The 24,804-nt window shown below is 44.6% G+C and overlaps 1 protein-coding gene across 1 annotated transcript in view; it reads left to right on the top strand.

Annotated features, from left to right (window-relative positions):
• Nucleotides 1-1,910: 1,910 nt before the first annotated feature.
• Nucleotides 1,911-24,804, top strand: part of grik4 (glutamate receptor, ionotropic, kainate 4) — a 147,167-nt gene continuing 124,273 nt past the window's right edge. The window contains exon 1 of the mRNA XM_060847029.1: nt 1,911-1,951. Coding sequence (XP_060703012.1) covers nt 1,948-1,951 — 4 coding nt within the window. The 5' untranslated portion in view covers nt 1,911-1,947. The remainder of the gene's footprint in view (nt 1,952-24,804) is intronic.

Here is a 24,804-nt window from a genome sequence, read left to right as displayed (position 1 = left end):
CACAAAAGCTCACCTCACCTCATATTCTGTTAACGTATGAGTGAGAAAGAATGACCAAATTCCACTATTTAAAGAAAAAATTGGCAATTTATTCTTTAACTCCAAGAAAAAACATTAAACAACAACTATCTACACTATAAATCTCCATTGTCTTAATGATTTATCTACCTCCCACTCTACAACAATATACTGATCCAATAAAACCCCCAATTAAGTTTTACAGAAAAACCAAACCTCAAAATTAGCCAGCTGTCGCTTTTCTCTTGGTTTCTTCCTGTCTTCTTTTCTTCAGTTTTCAGCTTCACAGATTCCATATGAAGAGGTACCTTTCAGAGAGTGTCTCTGCTGGCAATTTAACTTTCAGAGAGAGGGTCTGCAGACAGTATGGTGCTCTTTACCAACTTGTCTAACTGATCAAAATGCTTGATTTTTATACCCCAAAACATCAAATCATCTCATTGGTTTGATGTTGACAAAACAGTAACATTCAAATTCGATTGGATTTTGGTATTTTGGGACATAATTTAAATTGATTGGCCAAATTCAAATTTGTTGTGTAACATAGTGACTCAGCTCCAGCTATTTGTTTTATAGCCAAATGTTACATTCTTAAATTGTTCAGCACACTGTGCTCATTAAGTCCGTGCCAGCTTTCACTCTCTCTTAAAGGTACAGTACACACCTGCAACTTCATAATATTACCATACACAAATACCAGACAGAATTCCCTTCTCCATCGCATCTATTGGTTTGACTTCTTGTTTTCAGTTGAGAATTTTGATAGACTTTTGCGTATTCACACAATGAAATTAAACTTTCTCAACTTTGAATAACCCCTTCAGGGTTCTAATCAAATACTTCTGTTCTGAAACTTCCAAACTAAAACCCTTAAACTGAGGTATCCTGTTTCTTAACAGTTTTGAGTTAACTCCTTTCTCTAGAAGAATCTGTCTTATCCAATTTCAACCAGGATATCTGTGAGCTGATATGCGAAAGTTTGCAAGCTATGAGCATTTCCTGTAAATTGAAACAAAAATCTTGATCTATCTAACTGAAAGCTAGCTAGTGCTCCTCACTGTTTACCAATGACTGCTTGGAAACATTTCCCATGCAAAAACAAAAATTCCTTTAGCACCCCAGAAATGATTTTTCATATCTGTTTTTAAAAAAAGGATCTAGAAATGCTGATAAGTTAATCATTAAACCTTCTCATGCACAGAGACCAAAACTTTCACACAACTGGTTTGACATCCAAACTCTAAAATAAACGATAAATCTATATAAATCACACACTGTACATCACGGTGGGACAAAGATAGAGAGAAGTCAATGAATGTGACTTTATAAAACTTCCTTTTGGCTTAGTGAAAGAGTGCTCACATTTGCTGGTGAGTTTTTGGTTTATTGCTCAGTCTGTTGAGATTAATAAATAAATTGTTTATAGTTGCAATGCCTAGCGAGTCAAATGGATAAATTGCCATTTACTTTGTGATAACCTAGTAGCTGCTAATTCTCCTGAAGTCATGTGCAAATACCCATTGCCTTTTGTTTGGGAGCACCCTTTTCATCTATTCCAACCATTCTCTTCCCTTTCTCTACTTTATAAAACCCAACATTTTCCAGCCTTCAGTTCTGAAGAACAGTCAGACTGCATTCAAAATATTAACTCTGTTTTTCTCTCTCCACAGATACTCTTAGATGTGCTGAGTTTCTACAGCATTTTCTGTTTTTATCCCAGTACAAATCTTCATCTTCCAGAGAAGGTGATAAAGGAGGAAATTGGAAAATGTTTTTTTTAAAGCTTAATTTCTTCCCCTGTACTAGGTGGCTGGAGTCGGCAGAACAAGTAAAAATCTCCATGAAGAAATACGGAAAATGCTGCTTTTCTTGGTATTGCTGGTGTTATTGTCTTTAAGGAAAAGTTCTGAATTCCCACATTCACTTCGGATGGGTAGGTATATTCAATGTCCCTAAGACTAGGACTTGATTTGGAGGTTTATGAACAGAAAATATGAATTGTCCCATATTTTTAGAATTGTGTTTAATGGAAGATATTTCACTTTTCCATAATTTACTGGTGTTATGTAATTGTTGATGCGTTTAATAGCTGCTAAAAGCCATTCAGGAACCAGAACCCGTGGGGTGGGGTGGGGGTGGGGGGGGTGGGTGGGGTGGGGGTGGGGGGGGTGGGTGGGTGGGGGTGGGGTGGGTGGGGTGGGGGTGGGGTGGGTGGGGGGGGTGGGGGTGGGTGGGTTGGGTGGGTGGGGGTGGGTGGGGGTGGGGGGGGGGGGGGGTGGGGGTGGGGGTGGGGGGGGTGGGTGGGGGTGGGGGGGGTGGGTGGGGGTGGGGGGGGTGGGTGGGGGTGGGGGGGGTGGGTGGGGGGGGGGGTGGGTGGGGGTGGGTGGGGGTGGGGGGGGTGGGTGGGGGGGGGGGGGTGGGTGGGGGTGGGGGGGGTGGGTGGGGGTGGGGGGGGGGTGGGTGGGGGGGGTGGGGGGGGGTGGGGGGGTGGGGGGGGGTGGGGGGGTGGGGGTGGGGTGGGTGGGGGTGGGTGTGGGGGGGGGTGGGTGGGGGGGGGGGGGGGGGTGGGTGGGGGGGGGTGGGTGGGGGGGTGGGGGGGGTGGGGGTGGGGGGGGGTGGGGGGGGTGGGGGGGGTGGGGGGTGGGGGGGGTGGGGGGGGGGGGGTGGGGGTGGGGGGGTGGGGGGGGGGGGGGGGTGGGGGGGGGGTGGGGGGGGGTGGGGGGGGGGGTGGGGGGGGGTGGGGGTGGGTGGGGTGGGGTGGGGGGGTGGGGTGGGGGGTGGGCGGGGGGGTGGGGGGGGGGGGTGGGGGGGGTGGGTGGGGGGGGGGGGTGGGGTGGGGGTGGGGTGGGGGGGGGGGTGGGGGGGGGGGCGGGGGGGGGGGGGGGGGGAATGAGGAACTGGTGAAATACACATTGATTCCGTGTGGTTGGAGGGTCCCAAGGTAGAAGATGAGACGTTCTTCCTCTCGGCATTAGGTGGTTAGGATTTGGAAATGGAAGAGGCCCAGGACCTGCATGTCCTTGGTGGAGTGGGAGGGGGAGTTAAAGCTTTCAGCCACGGGGCGGTAGGGTTGATTGGTGCGTGTGTCCCATAGATGTTCTCTGAAATGATCCGCACATTGGCGTCCTCTATCTCCAATGTAGAGGAGACCGCATCAGGTGGAGCAGATACAGTAGATGATGCGTGTGGAAGTACAGGTAAATTTCTGTTAGGTGTGGAAGGATCCTTCAGGGCCTTGGATGAAGGTGAGGGGGGAGGTGTGGGTGTAGGTTTTGCACTTCTTGCATTGGCAGGGGAAGATGCCAGGAGTGAGGTGTGAGCTGGTAGGTGGAGTGGAAGGTGATGACCTGGAGGGGATTCTGTCCTTGTTGTGATTGGAGGAGTGGATTTCAAGGGAGGAGGTGTGAGAAGTGGAGAATATGGGCCCAGCATGGGTCCCAGCTTTGCCTGCTTCATCGTCGGGTATGTGAAACAGTCCATCTCCTGCAGCTACGCCGGCACCATTCCTCATCATCTCCTCTGCTACACTGATGAGTGTATAGGGGCTACCTTGTGTTCCCACGAGGAAATTGAACAGTTAATCAAATTCACCAACACATTTCACCTCAACCTCAAGTTCACCTGAACCATCTCCGACACCTCCCTCCCTGTCCTGGACCTCTCTATCTCCATCTCCGGCAACTGACTAACCGCAGACATCTACTACAAACCTACCGACTCCCAAAGCTACCTGGACTAGACTTCCTCCCACCCTACGTCCTGTAAAAACACCATCCTTTATTCCCAATTCCTCCACCTCTGCCGCATCTGCTCCCAGGAGGACCAATTCCATCATAGAACATCCCAGGTGGCCTCCTTCAAAGACCGCAATTTCATTTCCAACCTGGTCAATGATGCCCTCCAGCACATCTCCTCCACTTCCTGTACCTCCGCCCTTGAACCCCACCCCTCACAATGCAACAAGGACAGAAACCTTCGATCCTCACCATGCACTCCAGCAACCTCTGGATACATCACATCATCCTCCACCACCTACAAACAGACAGACAGCACCACTCATAATATATATCCCTCCCCACCCCTGTATGTGTTTCAAAGAGACCATTCCCTCTGCAACTTCCTTATCAGGTCCGGGTCCCCCACCAGCCCACACCCCACTCCTGGCACTTTTCCCTGCCACTGCAAGAAGTTCAAAACCTACGCCTACATCTCCCCCTAACCTCTGCCCAAGGTTCCAAAGGATCCTTCCTCATCCAACATAAATTTATTCGTACTTCCACACACGTCATCAACTGTATCTGTTGCACCCGATGTGGCCTCCTCTACATCAGAGAGACAGGGTGCCAACTTGCAGGTTATTTCAGAGACCATCTCTGGGACAGCTGCACCAACCAACCCCACTGCCCCATGGCTGTACACTTTAACTCCCTCTCCCACTTAAGAGCATGCAGGTCCTGAGCTTTCTCCATAGCCAAACCTTAACCACCCGACGCCTGAAGGAAAAATGCCTCATCTTCCACCTTGAGGCCCTGCAACCACATGGGATCAATGTGAATTTCACCAGTTTTTTCATTTCCCTTGCCCCCACCTTATCCCAATCCCAAGCCTCCAACTCGGCACTGCCCTCTTGACCTGTCCATCTTCCTTCCCACCGATCTATTCCACCCTCTTCACCGATCTATCACATTTCCGCTCACTTTCATCTCCCTAGCGCACTCTCAGCCTTGCCCCAGCCCCATCCCCTCCCATTTATCTCTCAGCTCCCAGCCCACAGGCCTCATTCCTGATGAAGGGCTTATGCCCGAAACGTCAATTCTCTTGCTCCTCGGATGCTGCCTGACCTGTTAAACAGTGCTTGGGATAGCAATGGCTCTTTCACTCACCAGAAGTTTTCTGGGAGTGGAAGATGTGACCTTGAGGGTTTTGCAAAAGGTGATTAAGGCCAAGCTGCTGGAATAAGCGGACAAGCTGGGGTTGGAGCTCCCTCATTTCATGAAGAGAGGAGAGATAATTACAGCAATCGCTCAGCATTTAAATTTGCTGGAAATGCCATCAGAATTAGGTTTGCTCGCTGAGCTGTAGGTTTGATATCCAGATGTTTCATTACCTGGCTAGGTAACACCATCAGTGACGACCTCCGAGTGAAGCAAAGCTGTTGTCTCCTGCTTTCTCTTTATATCTTTCTCCTGGATGGGGTTCCTGGGGTTTGTGGTGATGTCATTTCCTGTTCGTTTTCTGAGGGGTTGATAGATGGTATCTAGATCTATGTGTTTGTTTATGGCGTTGTGGTTGGAGTGCCAGGCCTCTAGGAATTCTCCGGCATGTCTTTGCTTAGCCTGTCCCAGGATAGATGTGTTGTCCCAGTCGAAATAGTGTTTTTTTCCCTCCGTGTGTAGAGCTACAAGAGAGAGAGGGTCGTGTCTTTTTGTGGCTAGCTAGTGTTTGTGTATCATGGTGGCTAACTTTCTTCCTGTTTGTCCTACGTAGTGTTTGTGGCAGTCCTTGCATGGAATTTTGTAGATGACGTTGGTTTTGTCCATGGGTTGTACTGGGTCTTTTAAGTTTGTTAGTTTTTGTTTGAGAGTGTTGGTGGGTTTGTGTGCTACTAGGATTCCGAGGGGTCTTAGTAGTCTGGCTGTCATTTCTGAAACTTCTTTGATGTATGGTAAGGTGGTTAGGGTTTCTGGCTGTGTTTGGTCTGCTTGTCATGGTTTGTTCTTGAGGAATCTGTGGACTGTATTTTTTGAGTATCAGTTCTTCTTGAATACGTTGTATAGGTGGTTCTCCTCTGTTTTCCGAAGTTCATCTGTGCTGCAGTGTGAGGTGGCTCGTTGGAATAGTGTTCTAATACAGCTTTGTTTGTGTGTGTTAGGATGGTTGCTGATGTAGTTAAGTTGGTCAGTGTTTGTTTGTCAGTTTTCTGCATATGCAGGTTTATAGTTCTCTGTTGTTCGTTCTTTCGACTGTGACGTCCAGGAATGCGAGTTTGTTGTCGGTTTCTTCCTCCTTGGTGACCTTTATGCCTGTGAGGTTATTGTTGATGATGTTAAATGAGTCTTCTACCTTGTTTCGTTTTGTGATGACAAAGGTGTCATCTACGTAGCAGACCCAGATTTTTGGTTTGATGGTTGGTAGGGACAACACATCTATCCTGGGATAGGCTAAGTAAAGACATGCCAGAGAATTCCTAGAGGCCTGGCACTCCACCCACAACGCCATAAACAAACACATAGATCTAGATTTCATCTATCAACCCCTCAGAAAATGAACAGGAAATGACATCACCACAAACCCCAGGAACCCCATCCAGGAGAAAGATATAAATAGAAAGCAGGAGACAACAGCTTCGCTTCACTTGGAAGTCGCCACTGATGATGTTTCCTAGCCAGGTAATGAAACATCTGGATATCAAACCTACAGCTCAGCGAGCAAACCTACACCCTAAACCTCAACCTTCACAAAACTTGCAAAAATGCCATCAGAATCTTTATAAATGGCTAAAATTCAATTGAAAATGAAGCAGCTTGAGTTAGAGGCAAAAGACAAGGAAAGGACAACAGAAATGAAACAGTTTGAATTACGATTAAAAACAGAGAAACGAGGAAAGGAAAAACTCACTCTTGGAGAACAAAAGCAAGAGAGAGAGAGAGAGGGAGGAAAGGAAGAAAGAGAAGGAGTTTGAACTTCAAAAATTGATACTTGGACAGGAAAGGATGGCGGTGAAGACTGAAAGTAAATTTAATGAAGAAGAGAGTAAGGATGAGCAAACCCATGGTAGCTGAAGGTCGTCATGGCTGAAGTGAGAAACTGTTTAAATAGCTTCAAGCATTGCCTAAGTTTGATGAGAAAGATGTGGAAGCCTTTTTCTACTCATTTGTGGGCGGCACGGTGGCACAGTGGTTAGCAATGCTGCCTCACAGCATCTGAGACCCGGGTTCAATTCCCTACTCAGGCGACTGACTGTGTGGAGTTTGCACGTTCTACCCGTGTCTGCGTGGGTTTCCTCCGGGTGCTCCGGTTTCCTCCCACAGTCCAAAGATGTGCGGGTCAGGTGAATTGGCCATGCTAAATTGCCCATAGTGTTAGGTAAGGGGTTAATGTAGGGGTATGGGTGGGTTGCGCTTCGGAGAGTCGGTGTGGACTTGTGGGCCTGTTTCCACACTGTAAGTAATCTAATCTAATCATTTGAAAAGGTGGCTAAACAAATGCCAGTGGGTTTGTTGATCCAAACAAAACTTGTAGGTCGAGCTCAGGAGGTATACACATCCCTATCAGAGCAGGTATATGGGGCATACGAGGAGGTGAAGAAAGCCATTGAAAGTGCATATGAGCTTGTACCAGAAGCCTATAGAGAATGTTTCAGGAATCTAAGAAGGGATCCTGGTCAAACCTACATTGAGTTTGAAAGGATCAAATAAAGTAATTTTGATAAATAGGTCGTGGCATTAAAAATAGGGCAAACCTACAACGCTCTTAGAGAGACGATTATTTTGGAGGAGTTCAAAAATTGACTTCCTGAGGTAGTGAGAACTCACGTGGAAGAGCAGAGAGTTAAAACAGCAAGGTTAGCAGCTGAAATGGCTGATGATTACGAGTTGGTCCATAAATCAAAGTTTGGCTTTTAAAATCAATTTCAACCTGTGAGGGATTGGGGAAAAGAGAAATCCTCGCATGGAAAAGGAAAGGTAGATCTTGGTGAAGATCATAAGAATAACTTACCACAGGGTGAAAAGGAAACCCTTGAAGGGGTCAGAGAAGTAGAAAAACCCTGGTGTTTTCACTGCAATAAAGTCGGCCACATGAAAACAGTGTTGGTGGGTTAGGAAAAGCACTGGGAAGCCAGATGTAGGAAAAATTTAGATAAGCCAGTGAATTTTGTTGGAGTCGTAATGGAAAGCAGAGTGGAGGCTAGAAATCTACACCAGAATGTACTAGCTGCCGGAGGTTAGTTAGGGAGGAAGTGCCAGATCTTCTCAAATCATATACCTGCAAAGGTAAAGTTTATTCACATAGGTCAGGAGCAGCAGGCAAAAAGGTTACAATATTAAGAGATACAGGATCCTATCAATCTTTGATCTTGAAAGATGAGAATTTATTTACTTCTGAAGGACTATTGCCAGATAAGTACGAGTAATGAGAATTCATGGTGAGATGAGAAGTGCTCAGTTATGTAAAGTGAGGTTAGAATGTCCAGTGAAGAGTGGAGAAGTTGTGGTAGGAGTAGTGGACAAACTCTCAGCTTCAGGAATAGAATTTGTCCTTGCTAACAATATAGCTGGTTCACCGGTAGGAGTGCTGTCCACTTTGGCTGAAAAGCCTGTGGAACCTGATGCAACTGAACTTTTGCAGGACACATATCCCAGGTTTTTCCTGACTGTATAATAACGAGGTCACAAAGTCATCAGTTGAAACATAAGAACAAAACATAAGTACATAAAATCTGGGAGCTGGAGTAGGACAAATGGCCCTTCAAGCCTGCTCCAACATTCATTAAGACCATGGCTGATCTTTTCATGACCTCAGCTCTTCTTACCCACCCTCTCACCATAATCCTTAATTCCTTCATTGTTCAAAAAAAAATCTGTCTTCACTTTAAAAACATTTACTGAAGTAGCATCAACTACATCACTGGGCACTCATGATTTGGATGTCATGAGTGGGGTGTACAAAGTTAAAAGTCACACACTAGGTTGTAGTTCAACACGTTTATTTGGAGGCACTAGCTTTCAAAACATTGCTTCTTCAGGTGGTGGTGGAGCAGAATCATAAGACACAGACATTTGTAGCAACTGGATTGCAGTGCCATGTAATGTAATATTAAACAAATTAACTTAAGTCCTTCACCTTTTAGAATGATCATGCTAGTTTCGGTTCCTCCATATGTAAATCCCAGAACTTTTTTAAAGTTACATTCTCAAGATAGCTTTTAACAATAGATGCAATCTCAGCTCAGATAATGCCTTGAAGTCGTGAAGTTGAAGTCTGTCTGGGTCCCAATGTTAGTTCAGACTGATCCTATTTCTAAAGTGGGATTTAAAGATTTTTATATGGATTTCTGCAGATTTTGAGCAAAATAAAATGTAATTCTGCAAGTACAGATTCACCCCGTTTGTGAGGTGCCACTTTTTTTTTGTTTTATGCATTTATAGAAACTTTTGCTATCTGTCTTTATATCTTGTGCTAATTTGTTCTCGTGTTCTATCTTACTTTTCTTTATAACTTTTTTTTGTGGCTGTCTGTTGATTTTTGAAGCTTTCCCAAGCTTCTAGTTTCCCACTGATCTTGACCACTTTGTATGCCTTCTCTTTGAATTTGATTGCTTTCCTTATTTCCTTAGACCCACAGGGCAGATTACCCCTTTTCTTACAGTCCTTCCTTTTCACAGGAACATACTTTTGCTGAGCACTTTGAAAAATTGCTTTGAAAGTCCTCCATTGCTCATTAACTATCCCACTATAAAATCTTTTCTTTCCAGTCTACTTTAGCCAAGTCCTCCCTCATCCTATTGTCTTCTCCCTTGTTTAGGCACAGGACCCTGGAATTGAATTTTGTCTTCACACTCTGCATTTATATTCTAAATTCAACCATATTGTGATCGTTCTTTCCAAATGGATCCCCAACTATGAGATCATTAATTATGCCTGTCTCATTACACAGGACCAGATCTAGGACAAGCTTGCTCCCTTGTCAGTTCCATTACATACTGTTCAAGAAAACTGTCATGGATACACACAATGAACTGCTCCTCAAGGCTATCCTGACTGACCTGATTCGATCAATCAACATGTAGATTAAAATCCCACATGATAATTGCCATACCATTTTTACAGGCATTAATTATTTCTTTGTTCATACAGAACGAAGAAAATTACAGCACAGGAACAGTCCCTTCGGCCCTCCAAGACTGCTTCAATCCAGATCCTCTTTCTAAACCTGTCATCTATTTTCTAAGGATCTGTATCCCTTTGCTCCCTGCCCATTCATGTATCTGTCTTCAATACATCTTCAATAATGCTATCATTCCCACCCCTACCACCTCCGTTGGCAATGCGTTCCAGGCAACCGCCACTCTCTGTGTAAAGAACTTTCTACACGTATCTCCCTTACTTTTCTCCTGTCACTTTGAACCAGTGACCTCTAGTAATTGAGACCCCACTCTGGGAAAAAGTTTCTTGCTATCCACCCTGTCTATACATCTCATGATTTTGTAGACCTCAATCAGGTCCCCCTTAACTTCCATCTTTTTAATGAAAATAATCCTAATCTACTGGGCGGCACGGTAGCACAGTGGTTAGCACTGCTGCTTCACAGTGCCAGAGACCCGGGTTCAATTCCCGCCTCAGGCAACTGTCTGTGTGGAGTTTGCATGTTCTCCCTGTGTCTGTGTGAGTTTCCTCCAGGTGCTCCAGTTTCCTCCCACAGTCCAAAAATACGCAGGTTAGGTGAATTGGCCAAGCTAAATTGCCCGTAGTGTTAGGTGAAGGGGTAAATGTAGGGGAATGGGTCTGGGTGGGTTGCGCTTCAGCGGGTCGGTGTGGACTTGTTGGGCTGAAGGGCCTGTTTCCACACTGTAACTAATCTAATTTAATCTACTCAACCTTTCTTCATAGCTAGTGCCCTCCATACCAGGCAACATCCTGGTGAACCTCCTCAATGAATACTGATACAAAGTACTCAGTAAGAATCTCACCCATTTTCTCTGACTCCACTCATAACTTTCCTCCTTTGTCCTTGTTACCTTTCTCTCGTTACCCTCTTGCTTCTTATATACGAATAAAAGGCTTTGGGATTTTCTTTAACCTTGTTTGCTAAAGATACTTCATGACCCCTTTTCTCTCCCTTAATTCCTCATTTCAGATTGGTCCTATTTTCTCGATGTTCTTCCAAAGCTTCACCTGTCTTCAGTCACCTAGACCTGATGTATGCTTCCTTTTTCCTTTTAATTAGTCCCTCAATTTCACCTGTCATCCATTGGTTCCCTAATCTTGCCATTTCTATCCCTTATTTTCACAGGAACATGTCTCTCCTGCCCTCTAATCAACCTGTCTTTAAAAGCCGCCCACATATCCAATGTGGATTTACCTTCAAACAGCTGCTCCCGATCCACATTCCCCAGCTCCTGTTGAATTTTGCTATCGTTGGCTTTCCCCCAGTTTAACACTCTTCCTTTAGGACCTCTCTCGTTTTTGTTCATGAGTATTCTAAAACTTATGGAATTGTGATCACTATTCCCAAAGTAATCTCTGACTGAAACTTCAACTATCTGGCCGGGCTCATTCACACCAGCTCCAGTATGGTTCCTTACCGAGTTGGACTATTCTCATACTGCTCCAGAAAACCCTCCTGGATGCTCCTTACAAATTCTGCTCCATCTAAACTTTTAACACTAAGTGAATCCCAGTCAATGTTGGGAAAATTAGAATCTCCTATCACTGCTATCCTGTTGCTCCTACATCTTTTCCCAATCTGTTTACATATTTGTATCTCGATGTCACGCTTGCTGTTGGGAGGCCTGTAGTACAATCCCAAAATTGTTACCGCACCCTTCCTATTTCTGAGCTCTGCCCTTATTGCCTCACTGCTCAAGTCCTCCATAGTGCCCTCCTTCAGCACAGCTGTGATATCCTCTCTGACCAGAAATGCAACTCCTCCATCCCTTTTACCTCCCTCTCGATCCCACCTGAAGCATCTATATCCTGGGATATTTAGTTACAATCTTGCCCTTCCCTCAACCAAGTCTCAGTAATAGCAATAATATCATACTCTCAGGTACTAATCCAAGCCCTAAGTTCATCTGCCTTACATCCTACACTTCTCGCATTAAAACAAATGCACCTCAGACTACCAGTTCCTTTGTATTCATCAGCTGCTCCCTGCTACTCTTCCCTTAATCACGCTGACTTCATTATCTAGGTTCTTCCAGGCTTCAGTTACTACCTCCTCACTGTCCACTAACCTCCTCATTTGGTTCCCATCACCTTTCCATATTAGTTTAAACCCTCCCCAACAACATTAGCAAAAGTACCTCCAGCGACATTGGTTCCAGTCTGGCCCAAGTGTAGACTGTCCAATTTGTAATAGTCCCACCTCCCTCAGACCCGGTCCCAATGTCCCAAAAATCTGAACCCCTCCCTCTTGCACCATCTCTCAAGCCACGCATTCATCCTGTCTATTCTTTCAGTTTTACTCTGACTAGCATTTGGCATTGGTAGCAGTGCTCAGCTTACTGAAGTCCTACTTTTTAACTTGGCTGCTAACTCACAAAATTCTGCTGGCAGCACCTCATCCCATTTTTAAACTTATATCAATGGTGACAACTGGCTGTTCACCATCCCCCTTCAGAATGTCCTGCAGCCAATCTGAGACATCCTTGACCTGTCCACCTCGGAGGCAACTTACCATTTGGGAGCCGCATTTTCGACCACAGAACCGCCTATCTACTCCCCTTACAATTGAATTCCCTATGACTATAGCCCTTCCACACTTTTTCCCGCCCATCTGTACAGCAGAGCCAGCCACAATGCTATGAACCTGGCTATTGCTGCCTTCTCCTGGTGAGTCATCTCCCCCAACAGTATCCAAAACGGTATACCTATTTGGGGGGAGATGACCGCAGGGGACACATGCACTGCCTTCCTGCTCTTTTTCTGCTTTTTGGTCACCCATTCCCTTTCTCCCTCAACAATCCTAATCTGCGGTGTGACCAATTCACTAAACGTGTTACCACAACCTCCTCCACATTGCCCGTCCCGGTGTGATGTTATTATTTGGTGGCTTATAGACTATGTCTATCAGTGACTTTTTCTTCTTAGAATTTTTAATTTCCACCCAAAGATTCATCCTTCTTCTCCATAAAACCTACATCATCTCTCAGCATCACCCTGATGTTGTCCTTGAATATCAGAGCTACACTATCTCCCTTACCTTCCTGTCTGTCCTTCTGAATAATCTGATACCCCTGGATATTTAACTCCCAGTTGTGACCATCCTCTAACTGTGTCTTTGTAATGGCTACTAAATCATATTCATTCACAATGATTTGTGCCGTTAAGTTATCAACCTTGTTCCTTTATGTTAGTTTTCATACCCTGGTGATTTTCAACATCTCTAATAACATCTCCTGAGTTACCCTTCCTTTTTACTTCTTTCATAGTCTGCCTAGTAGTTAAACCTTCCTGTACACATGCTAACCTGCTGCTTACCTTTCTATTTACCATTACTTACTGTCGTTTTCCCCTTCCCTGCCCCCCGACTCACTAGTTTAAACTCCCAGTGACCAGCCTGTTTATCCTGTTTGCTAGAACAGCGGTTCCAGATCAGTTCAGGTGGAGACCGTCCCATTGGTACAGATCCCTCCTGTTCCAAAACTGATGCCAATGTTCCATGAAATAGAACCCCTCTTTTCCACAACTGTGCCTTAGTCACGTGTTTACTTCCCTAATTTTCTTATCCCTAAGACAATTTGCAGGTGGCTCGGGCAGTAATCCAGAGATTATGACCCTCAAGGACCGGTTCCTTAATTTCATTCCTCGTGTTCAGTAATCTCCAAACAGGTCCTCCATCATGGTCTTGCCCAAGTTGTTAGGCCCAACGTGGATCACAACAACTGAATCTTCTCCCTCCTGCTCCAATACCCTTTCAAAGCGATCAGAGATGTCCTGCACCCTGGCACCAGGCAGGCTACACACCAACTGGGACTCCCGATCCGGCTTGCAAATGATACTATCTATTCCCCCAAATGATAGAATCCTCTATATCAACTACTTGTTTTTTTTGCTCCCTGTCTTGAATGGCCTTCTGCACCGTCAGCTGGCTCATCCTGTCCACAGCCCTTTTCCTCATTCACGCAGAGAGTAAACATTTCATTTCTGTTGGATAAGGTCAAAATTTGAGTCTCCTCCCTTCCTGAACTCAGAATCGCCCGACCTGCCTCACTTGCAATCACAACTTGTTGATCCTGATCACTAACTCTATTTGAATTACTTAATGCACTAGATGTGACTGCCTCCTGAAACAAAATATCCGGGTAACTCTCCCCTCCTGGATATGCCGCAATATTTTTTGCAGTGACAGGGAGTTTTATCCTCACTGCCCAAGCTCACTGAGTCTTATACTCACTCTGTGCTGCTGCTCCTCCTTCCGACTGCTCCCCACAGACCAGGCCACGCTCCCCGAGCTCAGTCAGTTTTACACTCACTCTGTGCTGCTGCTGCTCCGCCTTCTGACCACTCCCCACAGTAGACATCAAAGAGTACAGATAAAAAAGGTGAAGTGAAATTAGTAGATACCCTGTTTGATGAGATGATTGACACAAACCACAAGTAGATAGATGACACAACAGACATCGGAGTTACAGCAGAAACGTGAACATTTAAAGCAATTGTAACAAAAGGCTTACACAGAAAAAGAATCTGAATGTATCCCTGAATGTTATCTTAAAAATGATATCTTAATGAGGAAATGGAGACTATCACATATTCAGGTAGATGAGAAATAGGCAGAAGTTCACCAGGTCATACTGCCTGTGGATTACAAAAAGGCACAGCAACTACCATTAGGGGGTCACTTAGGAGTGAGAAAAACTCCAAGCTAAAATACAAAATATTTTTACTGGCCTGGACTTACCAGTTTCCATATCTCCCCTTCCCCCACCTCATCCCAGATGCAACCCTCTAACTCGGCTACCTTCCCCTCACCCTTCCTCTCCCCCTGATGAAGGCCTTATGCCTAAAATGTCAACTCACTTGCTCCTTGGATATTGCCTGAACTGCTGTGCTTTTCCAACGCCATATTTTTTTGACTGTATTTGAATTTTGTCAGATACGATGTGGAGGAGCCAGTGTTGGACTGAGTTGGACAAAGTTAAAAATCATACAACACCAGGTTATAGTCCAACAGGTTTATTTGGAAGCACTAGCTTTCAGAGTGCTGCTCCTTCATTGCCACCTGATGAAGGAGAAGTGCTCCGAAAGCTAGTGCTTCCAAATAAACCTGTTGGACTATAACCTGGTGTTGTATGATTTTTAACTTTGTCAGACATGTCAGGTAATTGGAAAACCTGAGGCAGTAATAAAACCCAACCTTTAATACCTATTCCTGCATTTGAGGAACCTTTTACAAGAGTCTTAATTGATTGCATAGGAGCCTACCTAAAACAACAAGAGGGGATCAGAATTTGTTCACAATAATGGATGTGTCGAATGGATTCCAGAGGCTGTTTCATTATGCAATATTACAGCTAAAAGGATTGTAAAGGAATTACTCTTTTTTTTTTCACTAGATATGGACTGGCCACAGAGATACAATCATATCAAGGGTCAAGTTTTACATCAAAATTATTCAAGGAAGTTATGGACAGCTTAGGAATAAAACAATTTAAATCAATTGCCTACCATCCAGAATCACAGAGAGCACTAGAAAGGTGGCACCTGACATTGAAAACCATGTTGAGGGCTTATATTCAAGACTATCCAGATGATTGGGATAAGAGAATTCCATATGTGCTTTTGCGATCAGAGATGCACCAAATGAATTGACCAAATTCAGTCCATTTGAATTTTGGGCATGAAGTGAGAGAACTGCTAAAATTAAAAATTAAAATTAACGAGAAATTGGTGAGTCAGAATTCAGAGACTATATGTTTGGACTGTGTGACAAATTATAGGGAACAATTAAATAAAGTGGAGTTGCCTGGACAGCATTTAAAAGCATCACAGCATACAGTGAAACAGGAAGCAGACAAGAAATCAAGAACTCACAGTTTTGCTCTCGGGAATAAGATTTTAGTGTTATTTCCAGTGATAGGTGAACCTTTACAAGCAAGGTTTAGTGGACCTTATCAAGTCAAAAGGAAATTGAGTGAGATGAAGTACTTGATTAGGTCTCCAGACAGAAAGAAATTTCACAGAGTGTGTCATGTGAATATGCTCAAAAGGTATTTTGATGGAATGAAAGCCGAAGTAGACTGTATTATTAGTCACAACACAGAGGGAAAAACCAAATTCAGAGGATTTTGAATTGGACAATGAGGAAGTTGTCAAAAATTGGGATAAATTATTGAGTTACCTTCCAGAGGAAAATTAAAATGACCTGAAGGAGTTATCACTATAACATGGGGAGGTATACTGGGAAGTGCTAACATAATTATGCATGATGTTGATATAGAAGATGCTGTTCCGATTAAGAAACATCATTATAGGCATAACCCTCTAAAGTTGGCACAGGTTCAAAAGGAGATAGAGCGCATGCTCCAAGATGGCATAGTCAAAGTGAGTTACAGTGACTGGAGCTCACCCAAAATAATGGTGCCAAAACCAGGTGGTACCCGATGGTTATCTGTGGACTATCGCACAATCAATGCAGTTACAAAGACTGATGCATATCCGATTCCACATTTGGAAGGCTCTGTTGAAAAGGGACAAACAAAAACTATATTTTTTAGGCAGAAGTGGGTACTGCAGATGCTGGAAATCAGAGTCTAGATTAGAGTGGTGCTGGAAAAGCACAGCAGGTCAGGCAGCATCCGAGGAGCAGGAAAATCGATGTTTTGGGTAAAAGCACCACTCTAATCTAACCTATATTTCTTAGTTGGACTTGCTCAGAAGATATTGGTAGGTACCTTTGTCTGAAAGAGCGAAGATAATTTTGGCTATTGTAGCGCTGAATGGACTGTGTCAGTTTAAAATCATGCCATTTCGCATGAAACATGCGCCAGCCACATTTCAGAGACTAACCAATTAAGACATTGCCGGATTACCCAATTATGTTGTATATATAAATGACCTGGTGATTTTTAGTCACATATGGAAGGAACATTTGAACATTTATCAGACTTGTTCGATCAACTTTGGAAGGCAGGCTTGGTGAGAAAGATGGCTAAAAGCTGATAGGGCAGCACAGTGGCTCAGTGGTTAGCACTGCTGCCTCACAACGCCAGGGATCGGGTTTGATTTCCACCTCAGGTGACTGTCTGTGTGGAGTTTGTACATTCTCCCTGTGTTTGCGTGGGTTTCCTCCTGGTGCTCTGGTTTCAAAGAACAAAGAAAATTTACAGCCCAGGAACAGGTCCTTTGGCCACCTCTGCTGGCAACACGTTCCAGACGCCCACCACCCTCTGTGTGAAGTACTTGCTGCGTGTATCCCCCTTAAACTTTCTACCTCTCACCTTGAAACCGTGACCTCTCGTTATTGAATCCTTCATCCTAGGAGAAAGCTTGTCTCTATCCACCCTGTCTCTACCCTTCATGATTTTATAAACCTCAATCAGGTCCCCCCTCAACCTCCTTTTTTCTAATGGAAATAAACCTAATCTACTCAACCTCTCTTCATAGCTAGCACCTTCCATACCAGGCAACATCCTCGTAAACCTTCTCTGCACCCTCTCCAAAGCGTCCGCATCCTTTTGGTAATGTGGCGACCAGAACTGTACACACCCGATATAGGTGTATACCACTGGGCAAGAGTTACAGCTGGGTGAAAAGCAATTACGATGCGATTAGGCAAGATTTGGGAAGCATAGGATGGAGAACAAAACTGCAGGGAATAGGCACATTAGAAATGTGGAGCTTATTCAAGGAAAAGCTCCTGTGTGTCCTAGATAAATATGTACCTGTCAGGCAGGGAGGAAGCTGTAGAGCGTGGGAGCCATGGTTTATGAAGGAAGTGGAATCTCTGGTCAAGAGAAAGAAGAAGGCTTATGTTAGGATGAGATGTGAAGGCTCAGTTAGGGCACTTGAGGGTTACAAGGTAGCCAGGAAAGACATAAAGAGAGAACTCAGAAGAGCCAGGAGAAGACTTGAGAAGTTGTTGGCGGATAGGATCAGGGTAAACCCTAAGGCTTTCTATAGGTATTTAAGGAATAAAAGAATGACAAGAGTAAGATTAGGGCCAATCAAGGATAGTAGTGGGAAGTTGTGTGTGGAGTCAGAGGAGATAGGGGAAGCACTTAATGAATATTTTTCAACAGTATTCACTCTAGAAAATAACAATGTTGTCGAGGAGAAAACTGAGATACAGGCTACTAGACTAGGTGGGATTGAGGTTCACAAGGAGGAGGTGTTAGAAATCCTACAAAGTGTGAAAATAGATAAGTCCCCTGGGCCGGATGGGATTTATCCTAGGATCCTCTGGGAAGCCAGGGAGGAGATTGCCAAGCCTTTGGCATTGATCTTTAAATCGTCATTGTCTACAGGAATAGTGCCAGAAGACTGGAGGATTGCAAATGTGGTTCCCCTGTTCAAGAAGGGGAATAGAGACAATCCTGTTAATTACAGACCAGTGAGCCTTACTTCAGTTGTTGGTAAAGTGTTGGAAAAGATTATAAGAGATAGGATTTATAATCATCTAGAAAAGAATAATTTGATCAGGGATAGTCAGCACGGTTTTGTGAAGGGTAGGTCGTGCCTCACAAACCTTATTGAGTTCTTTGAGAAGGTGACCAAACAGATAGATGAGAGTAAACCAGTTGATGTGGTTTATGGATTTCAGCAAAGCATTTGATAAGGTTCCCCACAGTAGGTTATTGTGGGAGATATAGCAGTTTGGATCAGTAATTGACTTGCTGAAAGACGACAGAGGGTGGTGGTTGATGGAAAGTGTTCATCCTGGAGTCCAGTTACCAGTGGTGTACCGCAAGGGTCGGTGTTGGGTCCACTGCTGTTCGTCATTTTTATAAATGACCTGGATGAGGGCATAGAAGGGTGAGTTAGTAAATTTGCAGACGACACTAAGGTCGGTGGAGTTGTGGATAGTGACAAAGGATATTGTAGGTTACAGAGAGACATAGATAAGCTGAGCTGAGAGGTGGCAAATGGAGTTCGATGCAGACAAGTGTGAGGTGATTCACTTTGGTCGGAGTAACCGGAAAGCAAAGTACTGGGCTAATGGTAAGATTCTTGGTAGTGTAGATGAGCAGAGAGATCTCAGTGTCCAGGTACACAGATCCTTGAAAGTTGCCACCCAGGTTGACAGAGTTGTTAAGAAGGCATACAGTTTTTTAGCTTTTATTAATAGAGGGCCCAAGTTCCGGAACCATGAGGTTACGCTGCAGTTGTACAAAACTCCGGTGCAGCCTCACTTGGAGTATTGTGTACAGTTCTGGTCACTGCATTATAAGAAGGATGTGGAAGCTTTGGAAAGGGTGCAGAGGAGATTTACTAGGATGTTGCCTGATATGGAGGGAAGGTCTTACGAGGAAAGGCTGAGGAACTTGAGGCTGTTTTCGTTAGAGAGAAGAAGGTTGAGAGGTGACTTAATAGAGACATATAAGATAATCAAAGGGTTAGATAAGGTGGACAGGGAGAGCCTTTTTCCACAAGTATGGTGACGGTGAGTGCAAGGGGGCATAGCTTTAAATTGAGGGTGATAGGTATAAGACAGATGTCAGAGATAGTTTCTTTATTCAGAGAGTAGTAAGGGTATGGAATGCTTTGCCTGCAACGGTAGCAGATTCGCCAACTTTAAGTACATTTAAGTCATCACTGGACAAGTATATGGACTTACATGGAATAGTGTAGGTTAGATGGACTTCAGATTGGTATGACAGGTCGGCGCAACATTGAGGGCCGAAGGGCCTGTACTGCGTTGTAATGTTCTATGTTCTGTATTCCAAATGCGGCCAAACCAACGTCCTGTATAATTTTAACATGACTTGCCAGCTCTTATACTCAACACCCCATCCAATGAAGGCAAGCATATTATATGCCTTCTTGACCCCTCTATCCACCCGTGCAGCAACCTTCAGGGTACAATGGACCTGCACTCCCAGATCTCTCTGCCCATCAACTTTTCCCAAAGCTCTTCCGTTCATTGTATAATTCGCTCTAGAATTGGTCTTGCCTAAATGCATCACCCCACATTTGTCTGGATTGAAATCCATCTGCCATTTTTCCGCCCAACTTTCCAGCCTATCTATATCCTCCTGTATTCTTTGACAGTCCCTTATGCTTTCTGCTACTCCACCAATCTTCGTGTCATCTGCAAACTTGCTGATCATACCAACAGTGCCCTCTTCCAGATCGTTTATGTATATTACAAACAACAGTGGCCCCAACACTGACCCCTGTGGAACACCACTGGTCACCTTTCTCCATTTCGAGAAACTCCCTTCAACTACTACTCTGTGTCTCCTGTTGATCAACCAGTTCTTTATCCACCTAGATAGAACACCCTGCACACCATGTGACTTCACTTTACCGTTGGTCTACCATGGGGAACCTTATCGAACGCCTTACTAAAGTCCATGTGTATGACATCAAGGGCCCTTCCTTCATCTGTCAACTTTGTGACTTCCTCAAAGAACTATCACTGATAAACCCATTCTTTTCTAAATATAAATAGATCCTATCCCTCAGTACCCTCTCCAGCAACTTTCCCATCACCGACATCAGGGTCACTGGTCTGTAGTTACCCGGAATATCCCTATTACCCTTCTTGTACAGGGGGACAACTTCCAGTCCTCCGGCACCTCATCTGCATTTAAGGATGCCACAAACATATCTGTCAGGGCCCCAGCTATTTCCTCTCTCGCCTCCCTCAGCAACCTGGGATACATCCCATTCAGTCCTGGGGATTTGTCCACCTTAATAACCCCTAGCCTACCCAACACATCTTCCCTACTTATGCCAATGTGATCCAGACTAATAAAACTTCTATCTCTAATCTCAAGATTCATGTTCCTCTCCTCAGTGAACACTGATGCAAAGTAATCATTCAGAATCTCACCCATTCTCTCAGGTTCGACACACAACCTTCCTTCATTATCCTTTAGTGGACCAATCCTTTCTCTAGTTACCAACTTGCTTTTTATATAAGGATAAAATGCTTTCCTCCCATAATCTAAAGATGTGTAGTTCAGGTGAATTGGCCTTGCTAAATTGCCCATAGTGTTAGGTGCATTAGTCAGGGGTAAATATAAAGTAGGGGAATGGGTCTGAGTGGGCTACTCTTCAGAGAGTTGGTGTGGACTTGTTGGGCCAAAGGGCCTGTTTCCATACTGTAGGGAATCTAATCTAATCAAAAATGCATTTGCTAAAGCCCAAGTCACCTTCCTGGGCCATGTTACTGAACATGGACAAATGGCCCCATGGGATGCAAAAACAAAGGTAATTGGGAGTTACCCATACCATTGACAAAAAGAGCAGTACTACGGTTCCTGGGATTGAGTGGATTTTATTGAAAATTCGTACCAAATTTTAGCAGTGTGGTTGCTCCACTCCCTGAATTGCTCAAGAAAGGCCAGAAGTTTCAGTCAGCAGGCACTTGACAGCCTGAAAGCTGAGTTAACCACTGCCCCAGTGTTAGCTACACCTAAATACACAAAGCCAGTCAAGGTGGCTATCAATGGAACTGATGTGGGTGTTGCTGCTGTGCTCTTACGAGAAGACAATGTGAAGATAGAAAGACCTATTGGGTATTTCTCCAGGAAATTGAACATTCATCAACAGAAATATTCGACAGTTGAGAAAGTCACCAGTAATGTATCTGAGACAATCGTATATACTGGTTAGAACCTACTGAAGTTTGTAGAGAAATTTAAGGACAAAAATGCCAGACTGTTTAGATGGAGTTTGTTGTTACAGAATTTCAATTTGAAAATTGTGCATGTGGCAGGACAAGAAAGTGTGATTGCCGACGCATTGTCAAGGCTTGAATGAGAAACTGAAACATTCTGTGGCAGGATTAAAACAATGCAGTAGCACGTTTGCATGATTACTGTCAGTGTAATGTATATTTGTGTTATATAGTACTAACAGTTCAAGATTAAAGGGTTTTAAAATGAAGTCATCTTTGGATATTGATGGCTCTTTTTTTTAAAGGGGGGAGGATGTGACGATGCTGCTCCTTTAACAAGATTATGCTGTCCTTGGCCTTTTTTTCCAGAGACATCATAAAAGCAGCGAATCCAAAATGTCTGGCTTTCGATAGGTTTTAGGGCCAATTTGATTATAGCTTACAGATACTGCCTCAGGCAAAAGACTTTAAAGATTTTTTAAAAAATTGTACAATGATAGGAGAGTGGCCAGTTCTCCCAGCTCAGCTTTTCTCGGTTTGGTTTGGTTTTGGCAGCCTGGCTATTCACTGAAAGGAGGCAGGCAGGCAGTTTTGAGGCTGCTGGTCCAAGAAAGCTACATGGAAGAGGGTGTTCCATGCTGCCATCTCTCTCTCTTCTGCAGGAACCTGTGTTTGATTTTACTTTTTTATGCTAAGGGGTATTTAGAGGGATTGTTGCAAGTATTTGGAACAGTATCATTAAGCTGGGATAATCTGTTGAGTTTTCGAATTGGTTAGGTTATTCTGTATTCTTTTCTCGTTTGTTTGTATTTCATTCGGTAATCTTGTAAATACATTCTGTTTTGTTTAAAACTAGGTGGTTGGGCCAGTTGCATCTCTCCTGGAAAATCTAGTTACACCTGCTTAAAAGAATTAGCAAAGTTCGGGTCTGGGCTACTTTCTTGAAATGTTTTGAGGGGTTCTGGCCTGGTCATTTAAAACCCTGCAACTGATTTCCCAATTAGAGTAGATTGTAAATTTACAGAAAACCTACAGAATAATGTAATTCTGCTTGCATATTGTAAGTAGTCTGTTTGGCACTCAGGCCATGATGCCTTGGGAAAGCAAAGATTAAGCTTTCTCCGCTAGTTTTAGAGGAACACCCCACTAGTCCTCCATTTGTTTTCTCTTTGACACTCATCCCCTTTTTCCCTTACCCATTTATGCTCGCTCTTCTTCTTTCTCCTGTTACCTCAGTTTTATAACTTGCCTTTTTGTTCTGCTCACCCAGCTTTCTCTCACCGTTGAAAATGTGTTGCTGGTTAAAGCACAGCAGGTTAGGCAGCATCCAAGGAATAGGAAATTCGACGTTTCGGGCATAAGCCCTTCATCAGGAATGAGGAGAGTGTGCCAAGCAGGCTAAGATAAAAGGTAGGGAGGAGGGACTTGGGGGAGGGGCGATGGAGATGTGATAGGTGGAAGGAGGTCAAGGTGAGGGTGATAGGCTGGAGTGGGGTGGGGGCGGAGAGGTCAGGAAGAGGATTGCAGGTTAGGAGGGCGGTGCTGAGTTGAGGGAACTAACTGAGACAAGGTGGGGGGGAGGGGAAATGAGGAAACTGGAGAAATCTGAGTTCATCCCTTGTGGTTGGAGGGTTCCCAGGCGGAAGATGAGGCGCTCCTCCTCCAGCCGTCGTGTTGTTATGTTCTGCCGGTGGAGGAGTCCAAGGACCTGCATGTCCTCGGTGGAGTGGGAGGGAGAGTTAAAGTGTTGAGCCACAGGGTGGTTGGGTTGGTTGGTCCGGGCGTCCCTGACGTGTTCTCTGAAGCGTTCCGCAAGTAAGCGGCCCGTCTCCCCAATATAGAGGAGGCCACATCGGGTGCAGCGGATGCAATAGATGATGTGTGTGGAGGTACAGGTGAACTTGTGGCGGATATGGAAGGATCCCTTGGGGCCTTGGAGGGAAGTGAGGGAGGAGGTGTGGGCGCAAGTTTTACATTTCCTGCGGTTGCAGGGGAAGGTGCCGGGAGTGGAGGTTGGGTTGGTGGGGGGTGTGGACCTGACGAGGAAGTGGTTGGTGGGGGGTGTGGACCTGACGAGGGAGTCAGCCGCAGCTTTCTCTCACCACCTAGTTTGACTCTTCTTTCCCATCCCTGAACTTTTTCTGAAGCATCAGAGAGGAAGGAAAAGTTGTTACCCTCACTCCTCTGACATTGAGTCTCCTGAGCTGGCAATGAAAGTAACTTAAAATAAAATGGCTCAGTGGTTAGCACTACTGCTTCACAGTGCCAGGGACCTGGGTTCGATTTCAGCCTTGGACGACTGCGTGGAGTTTGCACATTCTCCCTGTGTCTGTGTGGGTTTCCTCCCACAGTCCAAAGATGTGTGGGTCAGGTGAATTGACCATGCTAAATTGCCCGTATTGATAGGTGCATTAGTAGGGAGTAGGTGAATGGGTCTGGGTGGGTTACTCTTCGGATGGTTGGTGTGGACTTGTTTCTGCACTGTAGGGAATCTAATAATAAAACAAAAAAACTCTGGATGCTGGAGACCTGAAACAAAAACAGAAATTGCTGGAGAAACTCAGCTGATGTGGCAACATCTGTGCAGAGAAAGCAGAGTTCACGTTTTGAGTCCAGTGACCCTTCATCCAAATGAAAGTAACTTGAATGAAGTCAATCAGTGTTTTGATGTGCAGTCTTCTGGATCCATTTTCATGACCAAATGCCTTAGTGAGATGTGGACTGGAAGCTAATATGATTATGATGGTGTGAAATATTAACGTTTGTGTAAAACATGGTGCTTGGTAAATATGAAGTTTCTTGACTTAAGACTGCACCTTGGAATGGAAAAAAGGAATGCAAGCTCCTCTAATCTGGAGAGCTCTGCAGATATGAAAAAAAAACCAAAGATTTGGTGCCTAGAATTGGAATCTAATCTGCTCAATATTTTGTTGACATTTGAAGCAGGTGGGAACAGGAGAATTCTCTTTTTTGAATGGCAGGCATTGAACATAGAACATAGAACATAGAAAGATACAGCGCAGTACAGGCCCTTCGGCCCTCGATGTTGCGCCGACCGAATCCTACCTAACCTACACTAGCCCAATAACTTCCAAATGCCTATCCAATGCCCGCTTAAATGACCATAAAGAAGGAGAGTTCACCACTGCTACTGGCAGGGCATTCCATGAACTCACAACCCGCTGTGTAAAGAATCTACCCCTAACATCTGTCCTATACCTACCACCCCTTAATTTAAAGCTGTGTCCCCTAGTAACACCTGACTCCATTAGTGGT

The sequence above is a fragment of the Hemiscyllium ocellatum genome, chromosome 29, assembly GCF_020745735.1.
Source record: "Hemiscyllium ocellatum isolate sHemOce1 chromosome 29, sHemOce1.pat.X.cur, whole genome shotgun sequence".
Taxonomy (NCBI): domain Eukaryota; kingdom Metazoa; phylum Chordata; class Chondrichthyes; order Orectolobiformes; family Hemiscylliidae; genus Hemiscyllium; species Hemiscyllium ocellatum.
The sequence above is the reverse complement of the archived record's forward strand: the minus strand, read 5'-3'. Positions and strand labels throughout refer to the sequence as shown.